This window comes from Catharus ustulatus, chromosome 7, assembly GCF_009819885.2.
Source record: "Catharus ustulatus isolate bCatUst1 chromosome 7, bCatUst1.pri.v2, whole genome shotgun sequence".
NCBI classification, from domain to species: Eukaryota; Metazoa; Chordata; class Aves; order Passeriformes; family Turdidae; genus Catharus; species Catharus ustulatus.
In genome coordinates, this window is record NC_046227.1 from 15497190 (window position 1) to 15512776 (window position 15587).

General features: G+C 34.9%; 1 protein-coding gene across 1 annotated transcript in view; it reads left to right on the top strand.

Annotated features, from left to right (window-relative positions):
• TTN (titin) overlaps positions 1-15587 on the top strand; it is a 238200-nt gene that overhangs the window by 95107 nt on the left and 127506 nt on the right. The window contains 27 exon segments of the mRNA XM_042779450.1: positions 23-100; positions 923-997; positions 1139-1213; positions 1463-1546; positions 1849-1911; positions 2209-2286; positions 2523-2600; positions 3314-3397; positions 3778-3858; positions 5725-5808; positions 6008-6373; positions 8064-8141; positions 8350-8424; positions 8637-8720; positions 8928-9014; positions 9522-9602; positions 9781-9870; positions 10084-10167; positions 11099-11203; positions 11417-11500; positions 11828-11905; positions 12120-12203; positions 12428-12511; positions 12730-13062; positions 13704-13778; positions 14718-14801; positions 15264-15344. Of these exon segments, the coding sequence (XP_042635384.1) occupies positions 23-100; positions 923-997; positions 1139-1213; positions 1463-1546; positions 1849-1911; positions 2209-2286; positions 2523-2600; positions 3314-3397; positions 3778-3858; positions 5725-5808; positions 6008-6373; positions 8064-8141; positions 8350-8424; positions 8637-8720; positions 8928-9014; positions 9522-9602; positions 9781-9870; positions 10084-10167; positions 11099-11203; positions 11417-11500; positions 11828-11905; positions 12120-12203; positions 12428-12511; positions 12730-13062; positions 13704-13778; positions 14718-14801; positions 15264-15344 (2733 nt within the window).

Genomic DNA, 15587 nt, shown 5'->3' on the forward strand with positions numbered 1-15587 from the left:
AAGCTAATAATTTTCCTTAAAGAACCAACAGTTGAAGAATGGTCTGAAGAAGAAAGAGAGGAAGTTTCTTATGCCCTTCACAGAGAAGAGATTTCTGAAGGTACGACAATTCAGGAACACTTGGCAAAAGCAAAAAAGCCTATATCAAATAGACAGTTTGGATTAATGTTCCTTTACTCTTAAAGAAAAAATTGCTACTATATGATTATTTTTTGTAACTTATATATTTTAATTTTAATGTCTAAAACTTCTATTGCTTGCTTTTGGAGTAGCTAATACTCTTTCAACACAGTGAAAATAATAAGTTATCTCTTTGATAGTGAGGTCTATCAGGACTTCTTTCTGTTTACAAAAACCCTCTATTGGACTTTACACTTCCACCAGGTTGCTTGGAAGAAGTAAATGTTCTGAATATGACAATGCACTCGAGTTCCTCAGATAATTTCATGGCAAAATAAATATATTGTTTCCACCTGTAAGTTTATTGGTGGTCACATAATACTGTGAAGGACAGTAACACTGACTGACTCAGTTTCTATGACGAGTGACACCACAGATTTTTCCAGGGGCATCTTCAGTCAAGGAATTTTCTCATTATTTTGGGAAAGAAGGTTTCTTAAAAAAATTTCAGCAGTAGTGAGTTAGTGGACAGAGGAATGGAGCATTTTCAATTTCCACACAAATACAAGATGAAGGCTCAGTCTCTTAGTTCCATTTAAGTTGCATGGAGTGTTTCCATTGGCCTCAGAGGAAGCAGGATGGCTTGGATGTACATTTTGTCATCCCAGAGGAGAGTATAAATAAAGCACACAGTTTATTTTTGTCTTAGAAATATTGTGTTGTTTTCCAGGCCCATAAAGACAGTAATATATTAAGTTAAATACTTAAACTTAATTATTTTAATATTTTACTCTTTTAAAAGTGACTGAAGAAGAGTCTTACTACATAGAGGAGACAGTAACTGTTCCAAAAAGAGAGGAAGCCCCACCCACAAAAGGTATAAGTTCATTTCACTACAACATATGAGCTGTTTCATCATTCTTAACGTTATGTTGCCTCTACATGTTTATGTCCATTGTTGGCATTTTTGTATGTGTTCATTCCTCTCTGTAAAACTATGTATTGTAATCTTTTAAAGTGCCTGAGAAGCACAGGAGAGTTGTCCCTGAGCCAAAAGCCCCAGCTGCTCCTAAGGAAGCTCCAGGAATTAAAGGTATAAACCAGCTCCTCAACTGGTTGATGTGTCCTCAAAGGGATTGTGTTCGTCTTACTGTCTGCTTGTACATGTTGGCATAAGTGGTGTCTTCTCACAGTGATGAATACTGTCTCAAATTCCACCTTGTACTTTCAAAATTATTGTTTGTTTTAACTCAGTAAAACGCATTGTGTGGTAGGCAATTGCAAATATTACACTTTAATAGTCTTTCTTATCTTCCTTCTCATCTTGCTCATTTTTCTAAAGTTCCTGAAGTTCACAAGAAAGCAGTTCCAAAAGAGAAAGTACCTGTTCCTGTGTCTAAAAAAATGGTGGCTCCACCAGCAAAAGGTATATCAGTGGTTTGTTCCTGTTGCCAAAAAAAAAAAAAAAAGCTTTTTTGCTGCATTCCATCTTTAACATATATACCTTGGTTGGGAATTGTATTGTTGGTACAACATGTATCTCCAGTATCACATTTCTTCAACACTAAACATGTGTTCATGTCTGTTTGTCTACAATGACACCTGTGACCTATGCTGTCTTGATGAGATTTATGTTATTATATGTTGTTTATATGTTATTTCATCTTCTATCTTATACCTGTTGATGAAATCAAACAAATTTTCTGAAGTTACACAATCTTTTTTAAGAACCTGCAGAAGCATTGGTGCCCACCTTTGAGGCAGAATTTGAAGAACCTCCAACAACCAAAGGTAAACAGATTATCACCATGGAGATTTTTTGTTTGGTCTTGCAGTATTTGTGTTTAGGCATTTTACTTAAACACAGTTTTGTTTGTTAGTAACTGTAACCTGTGTGGGGATCTCCCCTTTCTTTTGACTCTACTCATTTTGGTGCTATGGATGTAAAGGGTGCTCTTCAGCAGTGTCTTATTTTTGTTGCTGTTGAAGTTCACTTAGCACTTTTTTTAAACAATCAGAATAAGTTAAAGAAACATATGCCTGCATTTCAAATATTGCAATTAAATATTCTTGCACATTATTTTTAAGTGACTGAAGTGCACAGGAAAATTATCACAGAAGAAAAAGTTGCAGTTGCTAAAAAAGAAGTGGCTCCACCAAAGAAAGGTATATAAATTTTCAGAATTACACAAGAGAAATCTTGTTTCAGAACACTGCTTTGTATTTATGTCTAGCTATCTAACACAGACTCTAATGTTCAGTGTTTGCTGTCTTTTTTTTCTTTTTTTTTTTACTTGAAGAACTGTCATGTCTCTAATTTGTGTTTTGTTATCGGTTTATGTCCATATACCGTGATTAATTTAGCATCTCTTACAATAAACTTTTTTTTAAAAAACTGCTAGCAGTGCCCAAGAAGCCTGTGCCAGAAGACAAAGTACCTGTTCCAATTCCACAGAAAGTGGCAGCTCCACCAGCTAAAGGTATACAAGCTCTGTTGGAAGTAGAGATGGCTTTTAAATGTCAGACATCTATGTGTATCATACTCACAGTCTGCCTAGTTAATCAAATCTGTTTCTCCTGATTGGTTATAAATGAAAAGACCTTTGTCTTTTCCCCTTCAAAATACTGCTGAGTGTGACACAGAATAGTCATGTACCTTCATTTTTTTGCAATTTTTAGCTACTATTTAATTTCATTGATCACTCTGGACGTTTAAATGCTTGCAAAGCTGAGTGACAACATTTACTCTGTGAAAAAAAAATTTTAAAAAAGTTTTCAGTGTTTATAATATTGTCAATATTCAGTGAAGTGTTTCAAACTTATAAATATGTTCTCTATTTCTGTGCTTTTCTTGTGTTTGATTTTGTTATCTACCCTGTGTGTGTGGTGTTCTGCCGTTTGAGTTTCTGAAAAATTTTTACCTCTTACTTTTATCTTCTTCCATCTTACTTCATGTAAATATTCTGTTCCATTTTTATTTGTTTTGGTCTATATGTCTGTTACTGTAATAGTAGATATATTATTTTACTATGTATTATTTGTATGTCTCATGTGATTGTTGTGTTTGTTGTATTTTCTTCAAAATTGTGTGCTATTTGCTCCCAATTGTTTGTCTATAATTCTTTCATATGAATATCAGAATGTGTGTGATTTCTTTTAGAAGCTAGTATTCTTATAATTACTATCTTTAAAGTGCCAGAAGCACAGAGGAAAACTGCCAGAGAAGAAAGAGTATCCATGGCTGTTCAAAAGAGAAAAGTGTCTCCACCACCAGAAGGTAGTCCTGCCGATGGGTTAATCTATGAACAGATTGTGCTCATGTAAGACTGCCAGAGCTTCAGGCCTATTGGTCTGGCACATCTCCTGAGGTTCAAATTTAGAATTATAGATTGATTTAAGTTGGACAAGACACTTAAGGTCATTGAGTCCAACCATTAACCTTACGCTACGAAGTCCATCACTATGATCCACTGTAGTCCCAGAGGAACTTTTGCAAAGTCTTTGAGAAATACTAGACACATTTTTCCCAATTACTCTGGGTGTGGGTGGTGTCAGGAAGTAATAGTTATTTTTCTAAGAAACTCCAAATGGGATATTTATTTTTTTACAATTTATTACACTAGGAAAAAATACTAATATTAGACTCTGTTTCTGAAGTACCAACAGAAGAAGAACATTGGGCTATGTCAGAGGAAGTATCCATTTCTCTCCACACAGAAAAGGAGATTTCATACACAGGTATGAAGACTAAAAAGATTCTGTATCCAAAGTTACCTCTTGTCAGCTAGTAAAAAAAATAGAGAGAATTAAACAAAACTTCATGTCCTTTGCTGTTGCCAGTTTATCAGGAAAGTGGAGCTTGCAGAATAACATAGGACAGTATTTCATTCTCACAAAATGTTTAATCCTTTCCTCTTGGCTTACTGCTGTTCTCATAGTGGAAGCCAAATAATTTCATTAGTGTTTTCATTACTTTTTAAATCTTTCCACCTGTGTGCCCTTTGAGGCAAAAGAGGACACAGTCTTTGCTTTCATTTAAATTAACATACTTTACTATTCTGAAAAGACAGATCTTCCTGTTCTGTAAAAGCAACTCCTCACCTAAATCTGAAGTTGAAAGCAAAAATCTTTACTGTTGCCTACATGGCTGAGACACTTAACACAATCCAATGTAATGGATCTGCCTGCTCACACAGTTTACAGCCTTTAAAGAAAATTTATTGCTCTTTCACTTTTGCAGACTATCAATTGATTTGTGTAAATGACCCACAACATGCCTCACACTTACTACTTTTAGACCTGATACTGTTGATAAACGGCATTATCATATTCATATCATAAAAGATTAATACAGACAAATCAGTGTGAAGTTCAATTATCTATTTAGTCTCCAATGATGGAGGGACAAGCATACTATGAGTATGCTCATATGAACCTGAGCTTTCTGAAAAGGCACCCATGCACAATGCAGTTTTTTAAAATTCACCAAAGTACCAGTTCCAACCAGTTTTAGTTTAAGATTTCAAATGTAGATATACCTGGCATTTATAATTAAATATCAAGGAGGACTCTTCCAGAAAATACTTAGAGAGGTACATTGCCCCAAAAATAACAGCAAGCATCAAGACTTGTGGCAGCCACTCATCTATGCTCACTGTAGCTTGTCATGAATAAAGCTTCTAGAAATTCTCAAATCTGTCACTGACAGAATGGATTCCATCTCTTAAGGTCTGAAAAAATCTGTTTCAAATCTGTTAAGAAAATGCCACAGTTATTCTATTGGCAAGTCTGCCAGATCTTAAAATGCCAAGATAATTTTCTGTGCACTTTCCAGTTATATTGGTCAAAAATTTTCCAAGACGCCTCTCTCAGAAGACAAGACCCACACACTTCTGTAAAAGAGAATATGCTGCTTAAACATAGCATTCTTTCCTGAATAAATCTTGAAAACTGAACATATCCACATCTTAATCTTTTGGAAATGCTCCTGCTTTTACAAGGAATGGCTCCTTGCCATGTCAGAACAAACAAGTCACTTCATAAAGTGATTGACGGATAATGAAAAACACCTTCCTCACCAAGCAAGTAATTATTTTGTTTTTAGTTAGACCAGAGCTCTTATCTATCATTAGTCACTCTCAAAGTTTTTCTCCACATATTCTTTCACCTTTATCTGGAGTTTCCTACACAAATCTTTTGTTGTCAGTGAATGAGGACTCTTGATCTCCTCCTGAAGTAGTGCAAAGTACCACTGCTATGGTGAGGAGCTGCTGCAGAGAAAAATGTTTACTGATTATGAAATTGGATGGCTTTGGATTTTGAGTTCTGCTCATCGCAAACTTAGCTTCACTTGGCAGCAGTGGATGAAGCAGGAATCATATCAGCTGCTTATATTGGTACCTTGAAAAGTTTGCTGTTTCTTAAGTGAAAAGAAGCCTAATGACTTCCCTAGCCACATGTCCAGTGACAATAAGCACACTTGTCTTTTACATGTCAGCCATGTGTTTGTATGATAGCTTTTTCTGTTTCTTGCCAAGAATACTTTTGCTTTTAAACAATTTACATCTAAAAATTATTAAATGTAATTGTACTGTATCTTTTAAGTGCCTGATGTACCAGAGAGGGCTATCATTGAAGAAAGAGTACCAATTTATCCTCCTAAAAAAATGGCAAGACCACCAGCCAAAGGTACACGGGATATAGTACTGAAATATGGTGTAAATGTTCTTTGTGTCTTTTATGTTCCATGTATAGTGAGTACTGATTTGTTTTCTATGGAATGTTCTTCCTTTGGTTAATTCTTAGTTGACAATGCCTTGTGATCCTTGTTATTAGTAAGATCTATGTGCTAAAATTGTAAGGTTCTTTTAATTGGTGTCTTTTTAAGTGCCCGAAGTACGCAAGACAGTTGTCCGAAAAGAAAAAGCATACATTGAAGTTCCTCAGTATGAAGAGAAAGAAGAGATTCCAAGATATGAGGAGGAAGAGACCACCAGATATGAGAGGGAGGAAATCCATTACCAGGAGGAAGTTCGCCATTATGAAGAAGTTAGTCACTATGAGGAAGAAGCTCCTCAGTATGAAGAGGAAGAAGTTCCTCAGTATGAAGAGGAAGAAGTTCCTCAGTATGAAGAGGAAGAAGTAATCCATTATGAAGAAGAAACTGCTTATTATGGAGAAGAAGTTGCTGAATATGAGGAAGAAGAGCCACAGGTTCCTCAGTATGAAGAGAAGGCTCCCCTACCAGCTAGAGGTATACTTTAACTTTAGGGTTTGTGTGAGAAAAAGTAGCATCTTTTCGTTCTATGAAAATACCAAACTTCTGTTTTAAAATGTTGCAGTGTGCTTGACAGTGTGTGTTTTTAAAGATGTTTATTGATTATTATACAGTGCGGAAAACATGGGACAGCTGTATATCTACTCTTTACTACTATCTCCATAAGTTCAAATGTTCCATGTCATACATGTTCATTCCTCTTTCATGTGAATTCTGTATAACCCACTATAAAAATTTAACTGAGCTTAATTTCATCCTCATCTGGGGTCCAATTTTGCTATCAGACTGTGCTTGAAATACTTTAAAATGCTTATATAAAGTCTGCAGTCATAGACAAAAAATACTTTTCTCTAGAAAATAGCTAGGATACTTGAAAATAAGCAATTTAGGAACACAGGTCACACTGAGTTCTTTTCAGAAATCTTAGAAAGCCCTATGGTTGATGTTTATTTCTGTCTTGAAGGGAGTAATATACTTCCATGAAAAAGAGAAAAATACCCATATTTAAATAATCTTAGTTTAAGGTGTTTTCCTTAGGACTAATTTTTATGGTATGGGTATAAATTTTCTACATCGTTAGTGCAGGATGAAGATAATATTCATTACTTGGGAGAACTAGGTCATGCCGAGATCTTGGTAATAAAGCCTTTCTGCATCATAATATGAAGACACAGATCCAATTTTCCAAAATCATATAATCATCTAAGAGCATCATTTCTAGTCCTGATCCAAATCATTCTATAATGTCATTTTCCCTCAAAGAAGTTCAGAATTTCTTTTGACTAATTAATAAATGTCAAAATTATATATAACATTGTTTGCAGTACAAATTTTGTTATAAACATGAGAAAAGATGAGGCTGCACACTGCAAAAGCCAGGTTAATCCTGAACAGAAAGAGTAGTGTTGGCTGAAATTTCCATTGAATCTCTCACAGTAGCTAAGTTTAATTTATATATGCTCCAAACTTTCTTCAGTATGCTCAGATCCAGCGGAATTATTCTCCTGTCATTGTAAAATTTATATGGACATTTCTGGGGTTTGGAGTACAAACAAAAATTTAGATACATTTAGTTTAAACCTTTGCCTCACTGCAGTTAAAGTCTGCTGATTTCAGAAAAGGGATTTTTAAAAAAGCATTTCATTTACCCAAAAAAATTGTGGTATAAACTGCTAGGTACTTATAATGGACAGATCTGTGCTTGAAGTAAGTCAGTTAATAAACTAGATGTGCTTGGGTTTTTTTCATGTAGAAAGCCCTTGGAAAATTTTCAGGTAGAAAATAAAGGCAGCAATTTATATTTAATATATATAAAAGAATATGATCAGATGCAACCTATTACATGCCTGTCAAGCACTGGGAACATGTTTTAAATAGCTGGTTCAAACTCTCACTTAATCTTCTGATCAGAAAAAAAGCCTTTGAAGTTGAAAACATTTTTATTGATGGGCCCCATGGCTGAGCAGGAAGAATGGACATAATAGCAGCTAATATGATGTGTTTGGGGTTTTTTTGGTCTTAGTGATAAAACCCTTTTAAATCATAGCTGTTTGTTTGGAGTATGTGATGTTTGTTTGCATGAGTATGTATCTGTGATGTTTGTTTGCACTTTATGCTCCTGTTGTTATGGAATAAAACACCTAAAACATTCACGGTATCTTTCAAGTGCCTGAGGTTCCCAAGAAGCCTGTTCCTGAGGAAAAAGTACCTATCCTGAAGAAAAAAGAACCTCCACCAGCAAAAGGTATATATCATCTCTTCCTGTTAGAAGACATCCTCTGAATATGTGATTCACATTATTTTTCAGATGCCTTAATTGCTTATTACTTTTGGTTGTTCCTTTTGGAGAGGGATCTTCATATGAAATATTTGTGTTGCTATCTTTTTTGCTTCATTTCTTTTTTGAGTAGCTTATGGTTTATTTTTTTTAATTTAAAATCTTGTTTTTGAAGTGCCTGAGGTGACAAAGAAACCTGTACCTGAAAAGAAAGTCCAAGTGCCAAAGAAGGAAGCTCCCCCAGCTAAAGGTATATGCACTTGTAATTATCTGTAACCAGAAAGATCTTCTAGCATTCATTTATCTTCTCACTTGTGTTAAAAACTAGGATAAAAAATAATTTTTACTTGGAAAACTGTGGTTCTTTTTGTTTGTGTTTAATTGTTTCAGTGTGACTGGTTTGTATGTCATATTGTTTTAGATTTTCATGCCAAGCTCAATATTTAATAATATCTTACTAAGTTCCAGAAGTGCCAAAGAAACCTGTGCCAGAAGAGAAGGTTCCTGTTCCTGTACCAAAAAAGAAGGATGTTCCACCAGCCAAAGGTATATGACTTGATATAGCTCTTGACTGAATGTTTTATAAATTAAAAATGTAAAAGTCAGTCTTTTTTTCATATGTGATGTAGAGTGAAGAAAGTTTTTTATTCTTGAAAGTTCTTTTTTATCATCCAATTTTATTGATTCATATCAATGTTCTTTACCTTATGGCTCAAAAACGAAATTATTAAGCTACAATAATATTTTTTAAAGTGCCTGAAGTACCAAAGAAACTTGTGCCAGAAGAGAAGGTACATGTCCCAGCGCCTAAAAGAGTGGAAGAGCCTCCACCAGCCAAAGGTACACCATTTTCTGGTCCAACTGTGTGATTCTATTTTTGTTTCTTCATCTTTATAAGAAGATTGTTACTGCCAGTAACAATCCCACTCTTCAGCCTAATGTGTTTGAGCCTCTCCCTGAGCTGTTTGATCAGGATGCTGTTGTGTCTGTATCTGTCATTCTATGCTTTGAAAATGTATTTGTGTTTTGTATTGTCTCTGTCCTCTGGATCTTACATATCTAAATCATTTTAAAGGACTTGCTGTTTCAAAAACAGATGACAGAAAGTTTATCTAAACAGCCAGACTTCCCCTTAGCCTTATTATACCAATTTGTTGTTCTGTAGTCTCTGTATATTTGTAAGTTTACGTCTGTGCATAAATCTGTGGAAAAAATCAATGTTAATTTTCACACGACTAGATTTTACCATATTCGTGTACTTATCTTAATATCAGATAAACAGTTGTCTTTTTACTAGGTTTAGTATTACATTGAAAATTAATTCCCTACACAAAAATGTCTTTAAAGTGCCTGAAGTGCCCAGGAAGGTTCCAGAAAAGGCAGTACCTGTCCCTGTACATAAAAAGCCAGAACCTCCACCAGCCAAAGGTATTTCTTCCTATAGCTGAATGTGTGGACAGTGCTTGTTCTTGTTTCTGTGCTTTTGTTGTTAGAATTTAACTGAAGTGTTGTGGTAGCGTGTGATAAATGCACTTGCTAATCCACACTCTTTAGCTTCTGTGTAAGTTGTGTCTAAGTTTTCTACAATTAAAAACTATCTTTAAAGTGCCAGAAATACCAAGACGTCCCAGGGAAGAGGTACCTATTTTTGCTCCTGAAGAAGAGGAGGAAAAGGTTCCAGAAATGCCATCACGAGGTACAGCATTCCTTCTTGAAGATTATGAGAGCTTTGTTCAGTTTATTTATAGATATTCATCACCAGTGATTGTTTTAAGCTGGATGCAATTAACCTTCTGAGAGGAGTTTTCTTCTTCTTCTTTCTGGTCTTTGTGACTTTGTTCTGTTGTGTTAGTAGTTTTGATGTTCTAAAAGCAATTACTAATTTCTTATCAAAACAATATCTTTGAAGTGCCAGAGGTGCCCAAGAGAGCTGTCCCAGAAGAAAAAGTACCAGTTGCAGTTCCTAAAGTAAAGAAAATTCCACCAGCTAAAGGTATATCACATCATGGTACATGCAGATAATTCCCCTCCCTCTCATTTTCACATTTCAGTGGAACCTAATTTTAACATTCAATTTATACTCATGTGAATTCAGGTCCTTTGTTATGGCACCCGCTGTTTCCCTGTGGTGAGCAGTGCTAGGGCTCACACAGGGCTTGTCTGTTTTGTTATTGCCTGCAACCAGCTGAGAATCAGGCCTTGAATGATCTGCTTTTTTCCACTTTAAGAGACTACTGTGAATGAAATAATTCCTTGTGATATTATCATCCAGAAATAATTTTTAAAGTAATTTAAATTTTCTTTAAACAAAATAGCTAAAATTAAATTTTATGGCCTTTTACCTGGAAATTAATCAATTTAGGGAGATAACTCTTTCATGTTCCTTGAGAATAAACTATATTCTCAAGGGTTTTAGCTAAACTTATATAAAAATAAAATCAAATTACTGATCATACTAATAACCAGATCCTACACCTTAAATGTGAAATTCAAAGTGGAGGCAGACTACTGCAAATGCCACTATTGAATGCCAAGCATATTCTATCTCAGCAGCTGAGTGTTTTAGAAAAAAAAAAGAATAAAAAGAAAACGAAGAAAAAAAGAAAAGCAGACACTGAAAAGTTTTTATGTAAAAAAACCTTAATGCCAATAATCTTCTTTAAACTCTGTTTTGTAGCATATCTTGCTAATATTTTCTGTTTGCAATGACACTGTGGAATTAAAAATTGGGCAAAATTGCTAATCCTCATATAATCCTTGTAACCCAATTGTACATTGCTGTTTTCAGGGACTGAAAAATACCCAGTAGTTTCCCCTATTTTTGTTTCCAATGTTGCTTTAAAGTTGGTGTCTTTGTGTTTTATGTTATGAATTTTTCTTTGTGATGTTGTGAAAGTAAAACTCTTAAAATAATATCTTCAAAGTGCCTGAGGTTACCAAGAAAGTTGTGCCTGAAGAAAAGGTTCCCATTTTTGTTCCTGAGGAAGAAGAAGAGGAATTTACTCCAGAAGAAATTGTACCAGAAAAAGGTACATGATATTTTCTTGCAAGTTGCTCATGACATCTTTTGTGTTCATTAAAATTCATCTCAATATCTTATTCAAAGTTTTATGTGACTCATATATGTTTGGAGGGGAGTTTGTGGTCTTGTTGTATGTTTTTATCTTGTTTCCATGTTCATGCTTTTAGTGGTCCAAAAGCAATTTTAACACGTGTTTGTTTGCTAAATAATATCTTTAAAGAGCCAGAGATTCCTAAGAGACCCATCCCAAAGGAAAAAACACCTGTACCTCCACCTGAGAAACTGGAGCGTCCTCCAACAAAAGGTGCATAAGTAAACAATGTGTTGTTATTCTCATTCAGTGTCTCTGTTTAGTTTGTTTGTTTGTTATTTACGTTAGCTTTGTGTCTGCTGCATTTCTGTATTGATATCTCAGAATGCCTGTCAAACTCCTAGCACAAAAAAAGCTCTAAAATTGAGTTGCTCAAGAGGTCTGCCCATGGGTGTTAAGTGTCTTTTGTCTAAATTTCTGTTTCAACTTTTAAAAATACATTCTGCAGATCAGTTTTTATTATGTCTCTTTGTACATGTTCTCTGTTCTCTTTCTTATACTACTGGTGGATGACATTCTTAAAATAAAATGTCTTTAAAGTGCCTGAGATGCCTAAGAAACCCATTCCTGAAGTGAAAGAACCTGTTCCTAAAAAGGTGCCAGCTCCATCAGCCAAAGGTACTGCAGATTGTAAATGCTGTTATGGTTAACTGATAATATTCTTCATCCAAGTTGAGTTTAGCAAGGGATACTTTAGTATTTCTGTCCTGTATTGTATTTGTCACTATACTGTCTGTTTGTAAGTTCCTGCTCTGTTGTTTATAAACTTTGGGCTTTGTGTCCATTTAAAAATTGTGCAAAAGTACACTGAAGTTAGGTCTTGTCTTTAAAGTACCCAAGGTGCCTAAGAAGGTTGCTCCTGAAGAGAAGGTGCTGGTTGCTCCTGCTGAAAAAGAGGAGGTTCCAGCTGCAAAAGGTATATGTCCTCCTAATAATTACATTTATGCTAGGAATACCCTTCTTCTTTCTAACTTTCATGTCTGTTGTACAAGACCTTTGTCTGAATTTATGTTAAAACTCTTCATTTTCAATGTTTGCATTGTTGAACCACAAAGCTCTGTTTCTTGTGCTTTTCTATTTACACTGCTCTGAGGTGGTTTTGTGTTTTTTAATTCCTAAACAAAATCTGTATCTTTAAAGTCACAGAGGTGCGTAAAAGAGCTGTGGCAGAAGAGAAAGTGCAAGTTGCTGTGCCCAAACCCAAAGAACCAACACCAACCAAAGGTACAGAAATATTTCTTCTTATTTCTCCCAAAGTTTTTTTCCCTCCTTATTCTAAAATCTTTTATAATATATTTTTTTCGGAAATAATTTTATTATTTAATGCAACTTATGCTTGAGGTTATCATGCATATTCTCTGTTCTTTGTCAGTTATCTTGGTTAACTGTTAAAAAAACACTTAAATAATAGTCAGCTAGTAACAATAATACTGTTTCTAAAGTGCCTGAAGTATCCAAGAAACTTGTACGGAAAGAAAAAGTCTCTGCTCCTGCACCTGTGGTGGAGAAGTACGAGTATGCCTATGAAGAATATGAGAAGTATGAGACATATGAAAGTATTGAAGAGTTTGAGAAGATTCAGGAAGCTGAAGAAATTGAGGCATACGAGGAGCCTGAAGAACCTGAGGGATACAAGAAAATTCTTGAACAGGAATATGAAGCAGAGGCTGAGGAGAAAGATGTCTATGAAAAGTATGAGTTTAAGGAGAAGGAAGAGATCTATGAGAAATATGAGGAGGTATATGAGGAGGCTTATGAGACCAAACCAGCTGTAGGTAAATCAAGTCATGACTTCTTTGTTCTTACAGTGTGTTTTCAGTTACTGCTTAAGCCTTCTGTGGGAGTTTATTTATATTTTGCCTTGTTTGTAGTCCTGTGTGTGTCTGTTGCTGGTAATGAAAAATCAGTTCAGAGGTTGTCTCTATCCTAGTCCTTCCTAAGGAATTCCCTTCAGTGTAAAACGGGAGGGTTCCCTCTCTGACTGCCCAAGAGTGAAATAGTGGAGATATAACACAAGCAGAGAAAATGTTAATTTTCTGATGTAATTCATCTTCAACCTGAACTAATTTTTATGCATTAATATTTAATTCTTTTGCCCGGTTTAGCTCCTTTGATTTACAAAGATACTAGGACTCATGTAGAGCCTTCCTTCCCATCATTTCAATTTATGATCATAGGATCCCTCACACCAAACAGAAAGTGCATCTACAATGTACCAAAGAGATGTACATTGATATTTCTTATTTCATTACTCAAGAATTCTGAGATGACTCCTCCCTTTTTTCCTGCATAAATTATGAGATGGTTCCTCCACAAATGAGTGATTGCTCTGCTTGCTGTCTTTGTATTTCTTCCTAAGTAACTTACGTGTTTCTTGCTAAGTAACTTATAACCCATAATGACATATTTTTTAAAGTGCCTGAGTTACCCAAAAGACCTCTGCCAGAAGAAAAAGTACCTGCTCCTAAAAGAGAAGCTCCACCAGCTAAAGGTACATCATCCATCAGATAAATTTAAAAACACAGCCTTCTCCATGAGTCTCTGAATCCCCAAATCCAGTACTTTATCTATTCTGATTTGAATAGACTGGACTCTTAGCTTTCTTTCACAATACTATAAAAGACAGATTACTAAAAAAAAATTTATTTCTTTAACAAAACAAAAATCAAACTAATTACTTCCTGGAGAAAAAAGGGAATGAAGTTAGTATCTTAATTTAATTTTTGCCACCACAACATAAGTGATATTTTAAAGCTAATCATTGAAACTTTAGTTTCCTGCAGAATCATAAAAACCTAGAATTTTCTTTAACCTAATTATGCGCTGGAGTGTGTGCTATCTTAATAGGTATTTTTTGTATCAGGCTTTATGGAACATAAGTGTCACAGATAGCAATTGTCAGCAAGGGCTAGAGAAGTTACTGCACTAGTCCAGAGTCCTGTAATTTTCTGTTCATAGCACTAAATTTTCCAGAAATTAGTTTTGTACTCACTTTTAATAGTTATTTCTCACATTAATTATCAGAATTAAATCAGTGGGGGAAAGTGGATTAGTTTGCTTGTTTGTTTATACAGAAAAGCTTGGAGTTAGTTGATAGGAAATGGAATCCTTACTGTATTTCCAGCTACTATTAATTAAAGCTGATAGTACATGAAATCTAATTGTTAAGGCTTATCCCTATCCAAAATTTATCCAAAACCAGCAGTGTTTTTCTTTCACTGAATACTGAAACTCTAGCTGCCTTAATCCAAGCAAAATAGTCAAGATAGCTGGCCTCTTTTCTATTGCATGTATTTATGTATTTGAGAAATATTTTTGTGTTTTGTTAAGTTTTCTGCCTCTTTGCATTGTTTTCTTTTTGTTTAACTTCTATTCTTACATAATACTTATGCTGCAAACTTTCTTAAAAAAACTACCAATGTCTTTAAAGTGCCAGCAGTGCCGAAGAAACCTGTTCCAAAAGAAAAAGTTCCACCTGCTATTCCTAAGAAGGAAGTGCCTCCACCAGCTAAAGGTATACTTCCTCTGCATTGTCCTTGTGAAATATGAACTCTAACTTCAGTCTTTTGTCCTCATTATTTGTTGAGAAGCATGTCTGTATGTTTTATGTCCCCACAGGGTTTTTTTTAATCTGTTTTTCATTGAGTCTCCTTTGCCTGTTGGCTTCAAGTCATTTGTTGAAAACATGTTAGAGTCACTTTTAAAACTGTATGTTCTGTCATTAACTTGCACATGAAAATAGTTAAGAAAGAAATAATATCTTTATTTCTAATGGAAAGGAATCTTTCAGGAATGTATTTTTTGATATGTTGTTCTTCTGTCTAATCTTCAAGATTAACATAAATGTTCTTTCAGAAAGGATTTAATTCTTTGATGTTTCAAGAATCTTTTTTGTCAGACTTGCTCCTCTTCTTTCTAACTTCTTTCTAGTAGTTTTGAAAGCTCTAAAAGGCTAAAAGTCAATTATATCTTAAAGGGCCAGATGATCTCAAAAGACCTGTCCCTGAAGCAAAGAAACCTACACGTACACCTGAAATAGAAGTTCCCCCAATGAAAGGTAAAGGAGCGTTTGATATGAGATTTTATGGAAAGGAAATATTTGTGCCATTTTTCCCAGCTAACATCATTAAAAATTGTCATGTTCTTTGCACCTCTGCAAGAGTGCCCAGTCTCTGAGTGGAGATTGAAATCTCACTGATAAATCCCAAACTCTGGGGCAAACATTTCAGACATGTGCTGGACAGCAAATCATTGAATTATGAGTTAAAACTTGCTGAGGAGGTATTGCTGCTTACACCAT